Here is a 12,899-nt window from a genome sequence, read left to right on the forward strand (position 1 = left end):
TGTGCATTTTAATCTTAACTATATTTTACTTTACATGTGTAATTCACAATACAGAATAATTGAGGGGAATAGAATTGTTAGGTCTTGGTTTTGTTGGTTTAAAAATTTTAGAGCTTCTAAGATTCCTAATTCTGCTTCCTAAATCATATTTTGAGGTGAACATTGCATTTCTTTTTTTTTAACATCTTTATTGGAGTATAATTACTTTACAATGATGTGTTAGTTTCTGCTTTATAACAAAGTGAATCAGTTATACATACACATATATCCCCATATCTCTTTCCTCTTGTGTCTCCTTCCCTTCCACCCTCCCTATCCCACCCCTCTAGATGGTCACAAAGCACAGAGCTGATCTCCCTGTGCTATGTGGCTTCTTCCCACTAGCTATCTGTTTTACGTTTGGTAGTGTATATAGATCATTGCATTTCTAAAACTTCAACTGACACTAATGATAGGTACATGATGTAAGAAACCATCACACTGGATAAGTGAAGACCTGGTTTTGGCAAAGTTTAAAGGAGAGAACTCTAGGGGAGCGCCATGTCTAGTGTGATGGAAAAAGTGCTTAAAATTCACCTTCTCACAGGTAACAAATAAAAAGCTACAAAAAATAACTACCTGAAGGGTCTGGGGAGTGACCAAAGACAGGCTGATTTTGTAGCGGAGTCAGAATTTGGAAGACGAGATAGGTGCTAGGTCTCATTTTAAGGCTTTAGCCTAGGGACTTCCCTGATGGTGCAGTGGTTAAGAATCTGCCTGCCAGTGCAGGAAACACGGGTTCAAGCCCTGGTCTGGGAAGATCCCACATGCCGTGGAGCAACTAAGCCCATGCACCACAACTACTGAGCCTCCGCTCTAGAGCCCACGAGCCACAACTACTGAATCCCATGCACCTAGAGCCCATGCTCTGCAACAAGAGAAGCCACCGCAAAGAGAAGCCCACACACCGCAATGAAGAGTAGACCCCACTTGCCGCAACTAGAGAAAGCCCACGGACAGCACACGAAGACCTAATGTGGCCAAAAAAAAAGGGGGGGCTTTGGCCTAAGTACACAATGTGGTGCAAGAATGCTGAAGCTTCTCTAGATAACTCGGGTTTGTGTCCTAAGGAACCAGAGGACAGTGTCTGGGGCAGCCATCACTCCCAGAAAATGATAGAATAGGGTGGGATTTCAGGAAAGGAGAAACCTGGAAAAAGTGAGATCTGTTTCATGTGTAAACTTTGCCCAAGTCTCTGGCTTACTCGTGAACCAAAGTGATTCACAGGGCAGACACAAAGCACCTTGCAGCTAAATAAAAAGAGCTAAACTGAAATGTGACCTCCCATTCACCTTAATTGAGACAGACTCTGAAGTTTGACTCTACTTAAGTTAACTGCCCTATAAAACAAAAACATTAATGCTTTTCAGAGAGATAGAACAGAATCTAGAGTCTTCAAAGCAAAGGAATCACAATGTCCAGAATACAATCTAAAATTACTCATCAAATGAAGAACCAGGAAAACATGATCCACTTTCAAGGGGAAAGCCCAACCCTCCAAGTGACTCAGATGTTGGAATTATCAGGCAAGGACTTAAGACAGCTACTATAAATTTGCTCAGTGAGGTTAAGAAAAAGGAAAAGAAAATATCAGAAGATAAATAGAAAACATGAAAAAGAACTAACTGGAAATATTAGAATTGAAAAGTAAAATATCTGAAAAAAATTCACTGAATGGGCTTAAAAACATAATGGAGATGACAGAGGAAAGAGTTAATGAACTTGAAGACAGACCATTAGGAATTATCCAATTTGAAGAAAAGATGGAAAGAAATGAACAGTCTCAGGAAACTGTGGGACGATATCAAAAGGTCTAAACTATGTGTACTTGGAGTTCCAGAAGAAGAGGCAAGAAGGAGAGATGGCCATTTAAAAGAAGAACATCTGTATAATGGAATATTATCCAGTGCAAAAAGAAAGGAGCTACCAAGCCATGAAAAGACATGGAGAAACTTTAAATGCCTATTATTAAGTGAAAAGGCTATGATTCCAACTATATGACATTCTGGAAAAGACAGAACTCTCTGGAGACAGTAAGAAGATCAGTCGTTGCCAGGGTTGGGGGTGGGGAGGGATGAGTAGCTGGAGCACAGAGGATTTTTAGGACAGTGAGATGTATAATGATGGGTTCATGTCATTATACCTTTGCCCTAACCCATAGAATGTACAACATCAAGAATGATCAGTAATGTGTATACAGGTCTATGAAAATACTGTGGAATAAGCCCAGGAAAGATGCATAGTGTTCCAATGGGTCCTTCTGTAAGTAAAAACAATCAGAGTGCAGGCTTTAAATGCTCAAAGTGTGATGGGAAACTTTATAAAGTAACAGTCAATAGAAAGTTAAGAATCAGTCTTAGAGATTTATTCAATGCCAGTTCTTGCCATCATGTTTTTTCTGTTTTGTTTTGTTTTTGTTTTTTTGGCTGCACTGTGCAATTTGAGGGATCTCAGTTCCCCGACCAGGGATTGAACCCGGGCCACTGGCAGTGAAAGCCCAAAATCCTAACCACTAGGTCACCAGGGAACTCCCTTCTTGCCATCATTTTGAAATTGATAAACTGGGCATAGTTCAGAAAGCAACCTGATGCCTTTATGGGAGATGGAGCCACATTAGTGCTCTGCGTGGGTTCACCGCTGCAGGAGAACGTTATGTTTTCTCTTAAAGGCAAAATGCTTGTAGTTTTGCCTCTTTACTTTGTATTTACTTTTAAAGTTGCACTTGTTCACCTACCAGTGTATACAAAATCCTATATTTGGGATGTTTTTTCTATAATAAAATGTTATCATTTAAAAAAAAAAGAATGAACTATAATGTAAACTATGAACTTTGGGTGGTTATGATGGTCAATGTAGGTTCATCACTTGTAAAAAATGTACCACTCTGGTGAGCAGTATTGATAATGGGGGAAGCTATGTATGGAGGTGGGAAGGGGGATATGGGAAATCTCTGTACCTTCCCCTCAATTTTGCTATGAACCTAAAACTGCTCTAAAATTATATATATATATATATATATATATATATATAATATATATATATATAATATATATATTATATACAAAATTCTAGAAATCCTATAACTGCCATTTATTATTGGTTGGTATACAATAAGTATGTTTAACCTGAATTAAAGGTCTTTGTTATCTAATATCAATACACATACCACAGACTTTTCAAGGCATTGTAAAGTGTTCTACTTGGGCAACATTAAATTTCTGTTGTATTTGTGAAGATGCTTACGTTTTTCCTTTAACAAAAAGCAGATTTATTTATTTTCAATATAAAAACTTTCTATTGAATTTTCTTTGAAGCAACTGGTAATAAGATAATGATGCAAAAGCACAGAAGGGTGGAGAAAATAGTCTTGCCCTTTATCTTATATATAATATGTCATATTTGTCTTAGCCCCAGGATAAGGCAATAAGTCATATATTTGGGAAAAAATAGGAGACAATTTTGCTTAACATATTTATTATGTGATTACAGTGTTGCATCAAATGCCAATTTAATGCTGTTTTTTTTAAATGTTCTGCTCCAGTTAGTTAAAAGGCTTCCTTCCCTTCCTTTCTAGTCATTAGATAAAATCGTATATGTATATATGATTGCAAGTTCTGACAATTCCTTTGGCTTTGGCCATGGAGAAAGCAGTCTTGTGATTCAAGCTCTAAATCAGTTTAAGGTGTTTCCTTATTCCACTACCAGCCTGGGGATGAACAGAATCATCCATTTTAGGCACACTGCCTCCCTCCCTTCCCCTCCTTTTCCCAGATGAAATCTATTTTTAGTGTTTTTATCATTTTAGGCATTTCATAAGGCAGAGGTGTACATGTAGGATTTCTGGAGTTATGTATTATCACTTAGAAGTGGGGAAGTGCCACACTATATGCAGGAAATGGCCTCCACAGTCCAAAGATAAAACGTTCAGATTAAAGGGAAATTAGGAAAGAGAAAAAATATATTGCAGTTTATTCAGCAGGTCTCTCAGTTTCCTTCTCCAAATTAGGATCTACAGATTTATTCACAAGATAATAGGCTGTTTTTTAAAATTTTTTTTAAAAAGTAGTAGTAGTTATTGTTATTCAATTAGAAATGGTAACAAATCTGAAAATATTTAAGAGCATACTGTTTCCCATCCCTTCACACAACAATACCATACCCTAGAGAAGACTCTGGTTTTCTGATTTTAGTTCTCTGGTTTCTGCTATAATTTTAGGTAAAATGTTTTTTTCTCTCTCCCAGTTTATTCATTCTAGACACTACTTATCGATTCCCCAATTTGATTAAGAACAGTTTCACTCATATGTATTATAACTCTCTGCCCTTTTGTAATGTAGACATTTATTATTTCAATTTTTTGATTGATTACTTTTTACACTTTAGACGATATCTCTAAATTTCTCCTCTGCATCCCCATTCCACAGAACCTCTTCAAGGTCCTCTTTATAACCTAAAGATACATGAGTGCACCTACCCCTTTCTCTACCTTTTATTCTTCCCTTCCATATTTTACCTTATGTCAGCCACAGCTTCTACTTTTACATTGTCAGAATTACTAACATTTATTTCTTACAACTATAATCATTGTTGAACACAGAATGACTCTACACTTTGAAAACCAACACTTACCTTATAGGACTATGCTAATATTGTTCAATGCTGGTCTGAGTAGTGTATTAGATAGGTTTCATGTCCTTCTCTAACTGATTCAATATAATATCACCTTGGCCAGTGTAAGGAGAGTGTTTCTAAGCATCAACATCAGTTAAAATAGTTTTACAATCTATGTATTATTTAAATTCATGCCATACTGTAGTTTCTTTTATATTTAGACCATGGTTCACTTGTACATTTACAAATTATTTTCCTGCAGTTTCTAATTGCCATTTTTCTTTCATTTCATTATTTGCTTTTATATCTCCTTCCCCTTATCCATACACACACATGCGCGTGCGCGCGCACACACACACACACACACACACACACACACACACACACCTTTAAATTGTAACTTTAATTCTATTGAGTTCTTTCTTTTCTGGAGACCTCTCTCCTGGAGTCTTTAGTCTTCCGATTCCAATCAGTTTTTACAGTTTCTTTATTTGGGCCTGTCATTCTCTTTAATGCTGCAGACTCTTCACATACTACAGATCCTTGTTTTTCTATTCATACTTAAGAAAAAAGGAAGAGTAGCTGGTTGAGGTTTCCTTTGTTTTAACAGCTCTTTTCCAGCCATTTTTCTCTCCTGAGTAGCAGTTCTGCAAGGAAACTTTTGGTGGAGCTGGGCTGGGACTCACTTTAGAGTCTGCTGATGGGAAGCTAGCTTTCAGGCTACAGGGCCCCAGGTCTCAGAATGACTTTATGCCACCTGTTACATTTGCCCAACTATAAATACTGGATTAATCCCCCTTTGGTAGCCTCACTTCTCAGTCATAACTTCTGACTCCAGAGTCAGAACCCTCTCCCTTTGCAGTTCCTTACATCATTTGCTAGGCTCTGACTTCTCTGTACATTTCATTGGTCAACTTGCCTCTATCTGTTCCCCAGATATTTATTGAAAGCTCTCATTTGTTGGTGGCCACCAACACCCCTAATCCTGTTGCCTCACATTCTTTACTTCCTTTTCTGTTATGGTTATGCCTTCATTATACTTTTATGTTTTTATTTCAATGGGATCTCAGGAGCAATGGGAGATAAACACATATTTCTGCTATCTTGAATCTCTCCAAGTTGGTTTTAGAAAAGCTATCAATTCAGTTTCCGCTCTAAACTCTAGGAAATATTAGATTGTTTCTACTCTATAGTTTTCTCTGTTTATTTAGTATCTCCTCATATAGACTGAAAACACTGCAAGAGCTGTAGTTGTGCATTCTGTTTCATCCATTTCTTCTATAGAGCCAAAGATTCAATTGTAAGGAGTTTCAAAATTTCAGATGTAAGTGCCAATGTTTAAAGTAGACCCCTTTTCTCTAGTTTTTCTATTCATTTTTACCCTCTCTTCTCTTTCTTTACCTCTGCTTGCCTTGGTCTCTGTTTCCCAACTAATCATCTTTCTTCTAGCACTGCTTCTTCACTATGTCCTTTTCCCAATCCCCTCAATCTATAGAGTTAAGGCATCTCTTTCCTCTGGGCCCTACCCTCCTTTACTCCTCATGTTCACTATTATATGACCTATTTGCAGACATTTCAGTGTACCACCCATGTTTCTCCTTTATATCTTTGCTACATATTTAGGTCTCCCAGGAATACTCTGAATAGTTTTACAACTCAGCAGTTTCCAACTCATGGCCAACCTTGCTTCATCCTACTCTCATTCCCTCCTCTCCCCATATTATTTTGAAATAAATCCCAGACATCACATTAGTTCTTTCACAAACATTTCAGTGTGTATCTCAATACGGGTGCTTTTAAAAATGTAACCACAAAACCATTAGCACACCTAAAATTACTTAATATCATTACCTATCATTACATATTCAAATTTCTAATGTTTCATAATTGTGATTAATGCTTTTTAGTTTGTTTAATTGAATTAGGATCCAAATAAGGTCTAAAAATTCCTGTTGGTTGATGACTCTTTTTAAGTCTCTTTTCATCTCTTTTTATCTGTAAGCTCCCTTCCTTTTTTCCCTATCCCTCTTTTTTCCTTTTTACTGCAATTTAATTGTTGAAGAAACTGGATTATGTGTCTTGTAGATTTCCCACATCTGGATCTCACTGATTACATCCTTGCAGTGGCCTTTAATATGTCCCATAGAGTTTGTCCTTTAAATCCTGGGATTTTATGGTGTTATTCTACTATTTGACATAATTCCTAACATTTCACATTTAATCTTCATATGATTTCACATCTCCTAAAACTACTTTTTATAAGAAGTTATGTGTTTAGCTTAATCTGATCCAGTTGCTTGCAGTCTTATAATTAGAACACCAGTTAAATGGTAGTTTCCCTGAGGGACTAGGTGCTTAGGCTGGTGAAAATGAAACTTACTTTTTGCAAGAAGGCCCCTTTGGGGAATTGCCATAGACCTTAAATTTTAGTTAAATAAAAGTTTACATTAAAATGAGAATAGCTTTATATTTTCAAATTTTAACCCTTAATAAATCAATGAATGAAAACAGGCTTACTGAAGGTGGAATCAGAGCCTCATATATGTGGACAGCTCCAAGTAAACCATCTTCAGCTACTCCATAGCATAACTAGGGTAAATGATGTAATCTGGGATAGGTACTGAAATCCTCCAACAGACTCACCCTCACCCAGCCCCATGGCTGGGGAAATTAGGTCTTTCTCAGTCACTGGTTGGGGAGTAAATATCATGAGTTTTAGTACTTCTTGTCCATATGTCAGAAAATATGGGATCTAAACAGGAGGAAATATGCTAGAAGAAGTTCACAACCTTTCTAGCATGCTGATGTCTGAAATGGTATGAATGGGAGAGCTGTCATTTTGTCTTAAGGGCTGCAGTTCTTCATGGCTTCTTTTTTTTTTTTTTTTTTTTTTGCGGTATGCGGGCCTCTCTCTCACTGTTGTGGCCTCTCCCGTTGCGGAGCACAGGCTCCGGACGCGCAGGCCCAGCGGCCACGGCCCACGGGCCCAGCCTCTCCGCGGCATGTGGAATCCTCCCAGACCGGAGCACGAACCCGGGCTCCCTGCATTGGCAGGCGGACTCTCAACCACTGTGCCACCAGGGAAGATCCTCACGGCTTCTTTGACTTCTGGCTATTTTCGTGCCACAGCTGTCATTGAGAAGTCCATTCTTGGCCTTGGCTAGTGATTTTTCTTGGGTGATATACAGTTTTGTACATAGCATTATTTTTTTAATGAATTAAGGGTTTTCTTCCTGTATGTTTGTTTGTTTGTTTTCCCAGAGGTAAATTTAGAAAGATTAGAACTTTTACAGTGGAATGTCAGGCTAAAAATTTCTTTTTATGATGTATTGTTCTAATTTTCTCTCTGGTTTTAGGAGCTGGGAATCCAAAGTGCAAAATTGCAATTGTTATGGGAAAAAGTAACAATAACTCTGTAACCAGGTAATAAAACAATAGTGATTGAGAAATCTATGAGGAATAAGTGTAGGTCTTTGTATCCACTTAATTTACTTAAAACGCACCATTTGGGCTCACAAATCATAATAATATAAAATATATTATGACATTAAATGTCACATGTTTGTATTTCACAATTATTTTGCTAAAAGATATATTTAGAAAACATTTTAGGGAGTGTCACTGTACATTCTTCACTGTGGAATTTCCTGTATTAAAAGTGTTGCTGAATCCTCAAAGCTGTTTGGATCAGATTACAAGATATATAAAATTTTTCAAAACTGTTTGTAAGTTAGACATTTAGATCCAAGGCAATAGTCTTGAAATGTTTAATGTATTGAATATCAGTTGCCAGTTACCACTTTGAGCAATGAGAAGCCTCAGTTAAATAACTTTCACATCTTTTAAAATCATCATTGTTCCAGATCACAGCCTGCATCTGAATGTACTTAATGTATGTTTTTTACACAGTTCCCATTCCAAACATCATTGCTTACATAATTACATGATAACAACAATGAAAAGATGACAGTTGAGACTCTGCCTAACATCTGTTTTATTTTTCCACTTAGCACACTTTTCCTAACATCTGTTTTTCTTTTGACCAGACACAAACAACACAGCATGATTCTTGTTCCCATCAACACACCTGGAGTAGAAGTAATAAGGCCCTTGTCTGTTTTTGGCTACCTGGGTAAGTACTCAATCAACCTGTCCGTGTATTTGCAAGCAGGAAGACTAGAATATGCAGTAACACTGAAGGGACTAGATAGCATTTTTTTAAAATTATTTATTTATTTATTTGGCTGCATCAGGTCTTAGTTGTGGCACACAGGATCTTCATTGCGGCATGTGGGATCTTTCGTTGTAGCGGGCAGTCTCTCTAGTCATGGTGCACAGGCTCTAGAGAGCACGGGCTTAGTAGTTGCGGCACGTGGGCTTAGTTGCCCCGCAGCATGTGGGATCTTAGTTCCCTGACCAGGGATCAAACCCACGTCCCTTGCATTGGAAGGTGGATTCTTAACCACTGGACCACCAGGGAAGTCCCCAGATAGTATTTTAATGCACAAGATGGGTTCTTAGAAATTTTTTGACGCTTAATAAAAATACGAGTGGAGTTCAGAATAGAACAAATAAAAAGAGAGGTGGTGCAGCATTCTACCACGTTTTGTCTGCTTTGGGGAAAGGGCAGACTGGTATTCAAGGAATAACGACTCTGTCTGCCAGTCTTCTCTTCATCATCCAGGAGAATAGATTAATGAAATACACCTGGAAAATTAAATCTAGGTAACCCATAGTAACATTCATTTTTGTTTTCAAGTTTAGCTTTCTTAGTCAATCAACCTCAAGAGCTATTAATAAGCAATGGGTTTTGACTGATTTGAATGCAAAATTTTTCCTTCCTTCTGTCCTTGGGTGGAATTTCTAAGAAGCAAGGATACTTTTGCTCAGGCTCATGTTCACTGTTTCCTTGCCAATCAGGTTGCTCACCCAGCAAGTATTTGTTGAGTGCTGAGCATGGTTCCAGGTACTTAGAATACATTAGTGAACACAGTAGACCAAGATCTCTGCCCTTGTGGAGCTTACATGCTGGGGGAAGGAGACAGAGAATAAATACAAACATGTAAATAAGAAGTTATATAGCTGTCAGCCGGTGATAAATGTTATGAAAAAGTTTACTGAACTTCAGGTTTGTGGTGACCCTGGCTTTCTGTTTATTGTTGAAAGTGGCTAATGAAAATATTCAAGTAGTAGATATAAGACTTTCAGTTTTATGGAACATTTGGCATCATCACTTTCTATAGGCTGCAGCTGGAGAATGCACCCACAGGTTAAGTGTGTTGGCAAACATGAAAAGATGCTCAACAACACTGATTATTAGAGAAATGCAAATCAAAACTACAATGAGGTATCACCTCACACTGGTCAGATTGGCCACCATCAAAATATCTACAAACGGTAAATGCTGGAGAGGGTGTGGAGCAAAGGGAGCCCCTCCTGCACTGTCGGTGGGAATGTAAATTGGTACAGCCACTATGGAGAACAGTATGGAGGTTGCTTAAAAATCTAAAACTACAACTACCATGTGACACAGCAATCCCACTCCTGGTCATATACTCTGAGAAAACCATGATTCAAAAAGACACATGCACCCCAGTGTTCATTGCAGCACTATTTACAATAGCCAGGACATGGAAGCAGCCTAAATGTCCATCAACAGATGAATGGATAGGGCTCCCCTGGTGGCGCAGTGGTTGAGAATCTGCCTGCCGATGCAGGGGACACAGGTTCGTGCCCCGGTCTGGGAAGATCCCACATGCCATGGAGCGGCTGGGCCCGTGAGCCATGGCCGCTGAGCCTGCGCATCCGGAGCCTGTGCTCTGCAACGGGAGAGGCCACAACAGTGAGAGGCCCGTGTACCGCAAAAAAAAAAAAAAAAAAAAAGAAACAGATGAATGGATAAAAAAGATGTGGTACATATATACAATGGAATATTACTCAGCCATTAAAAGGAATGAAATTGGGTCATTTGTAGAGATGTGGATGGACCTAGAGAGTGTCATACAGAGTGAAGTAAGTCAGAAAAACAAATATTGTATATTAATGCGTATATGTGGAATCTAGAAAAATGGTATAGATGATCTTATTTGCAAAACAGAAATGGAGACACAGACATAGAGAACAAATGTATGGATACCAAGGGAGGGGGGAGGGGGGAGGAATTGGGAGATTGGGATTGACACATATATACTATTGATACTATGTATAAAATAGACAACTAATGAGAACATATTGTGTAGCCCAGGGAACTCTGCTTAATGCACGTGGTAACCTAAGTGGCAAGGAAATCCAAAAAAGAGGGGATATGTGTAGCTGATTAATTTTGCTGTACACTAGAAATGAATACAACATTGTAAAGCAACTATACTCCAATAAAAATTAACTTTAAAAAAAAGGATTGAATTATAAAGAAAAGAAACGTGTGTTGGCAGCATGGGGATGAACAAGCTCACTGGAGCAAACTGTGCGTGGGAAGTTGTTGGGTTGCAGAGCAAAAGCCTGAAAGACCACCAAAATGAGTTTATAATGTTTGTTGGCTACAAATACCCTCCACTGTAGAGCCTATGTTTGAAATTTCAGTATGATAATTTCACCAGCATCTCTCCAACTCGCTGTGCCAAGGCCAAAAGAAACAGTGTGGACATAATTGATTATTAATGTCTCTTCTGACTGGGAAAGGGTGTGGAGTTAGCATGAGATTATCTGCAGAATTTGGCAGGGAGGAGGGATGATGTAAAGACAAAATGTGAATGTGTTCCCAATCTCAGTCACATGCCAGCATTTTCAAGAGGCAAACACACAGTGAACAAGCCTAGACTGGGAGCAAACATACCTGAAGGCCCAGCCTCAGCTTTGTCTCTAAATGCTGAACCTGCTCTGTCCCTTCAAGCAGGTTCTTCACATCATCAGGCATTGGTTTCCACAATGGTCAAATCAGAAATTTAAATTACATTATTCACTTTCAATTTTTGAACCAGTGGAACTTTTTTTTTCCAAGTAAAATTTTCTTTGGAAGCCCATATATAAAAATTTTCAAAGAAGAAGCAATAACAAAACAATAATAAATTAGTTTGATCGGAGCTGTGGAGCCGTCTTCCTTTTTCATAGCTCTACAACTTCAGAGAATGAGTTCAGAAACCTCTTGATGAAATGATATCTAAAATCTCTTAAAATTTCTAAAACAGTTGATAAGTTTTCTGAGCTACACAGTGCTGGGGGTTCAGGGCTCTGGTCTACCTAGGAATGTATGACATATAAGGCCTTTAAATTCCACTATCTTTGAATAACTATATTTCAGTAGATTAATTATCTGTGACTGTTTTTTGGTCAATTCATTTTGCTTTTTAAAATTTTATTCTCTATTTTGTAGATAATTTCCATGGAGGACATTTTGAGATCCATTTTAATCAAGTGCGAGTTCCTGCCACCAATTTAATACTAGGTGAGATAAGTTTGGAAAAATGATTCTCTATTAATTTGTTTTAAAATATTTTCAGGTCTAAATCTGGAAAAGATACGAAGTATACCATAATTTAGATACTTTCCCCTCTTATTTACTCCATTTGTAAAGGAAATTTTTTTCCTTTCATGGATTTTCTTACATGGAATAATAAGGTTTTATTTAAGTATTTGATGTGGTAGCACATCAGTTGAAAACACAGCTAAATATAAAAATTATACAATTCAGAGCAACAGACTTTTTCCTAAAACGTGATCTTCAAGCCTCTACTTGTTTTACTGAAACCTCAGGACTTTATGAATTCAAGTCATATACACATTAGAAGCATAAATAACTTTGTGAACACTGTATACCTGGAATGACTCCATCCTCTTGCCTGTTGGAATCCTACTCAACCTTCAGGGAACACCTCTGATGCCACCTCTTTCAGGAAGGTTCTTGTGTTCCTCATCTCATCCACTCAAAAAGCCCCTGATCCTGCCAGGCCCTAAGGTTACCATGATGAAAAGACAGCGTCTCCCTCCTTTGCCTTTCTTGTCCCTCTCCATATCCCTTATCCCTAGCATCCTTGCCCGTCTTCTAGGTTCTAAACTCAGGTCTGTGTCTTATCTACTTTTGTAACCATTGCAGCTCTAACAAAACAACTTATGCAGAGTAGGTACTCAGAAGACATTCTTAAATTTGATCCAAGTTTTTGATGATGGTGGTTTAAAATACATAGAAATCAAAGTTCCATAAAGGTATAGTGAACCTTATTACAGAGCTGACTTTTTTCCTACTGGAATGCCAT

The 12,899-nt window shown here is 38.0% G+C and overlaps 1 protein-coding gene across 6 annotated transcripts in view; it reads left to right on the plus strand.

The window, feature by feature from the left end:
- ACAD11 (acyl-CoA dehydrogenase family member 11) overlaps positions 1-12,899 on the plus strand; it is a 104,063-nt gene that overhangs the window by 68,370 nt on the left and 22,794 nt on the right. For all 6 annotated transcript variants that reach the window (XM_060099017.1, XM_060099019.1, XM_060099018.1 and 3 more), the window contains 3 exons: positions 8,007-8,073; positions 8,697-8,782; positions 12,020-12,091. In XM_060099017.1, the coding sequence (XP_059955000.1) occupies positions 8,007-8,073; positions 8,697-8,782; positions 12,020-12,091 (225 nt within the window). The remainder of the gene's footprint in view (positions 1-8,006; positions 8,074-8,696; positions 8,783-12,019; positions 12,092-12,899) is intronic.

The sequence above is a fragment of the Mesoplodon densirostris genome, chromosome 5 (genome assembly GCF_025265405.1).
Source record: "Mesoplodon densirostris isolate mMesDen1 chromosome 5, mMesDen1 primary haplotype, whole genome shotgun sequence".
NCBI classification, from domain to species: domain Eukaryota; kingdom Metazoa; phylum Chordata; class Mammalia; order Artiodactyla; family Ziphiidae; genus Mesoplodon; species Mesoplodon densirostris.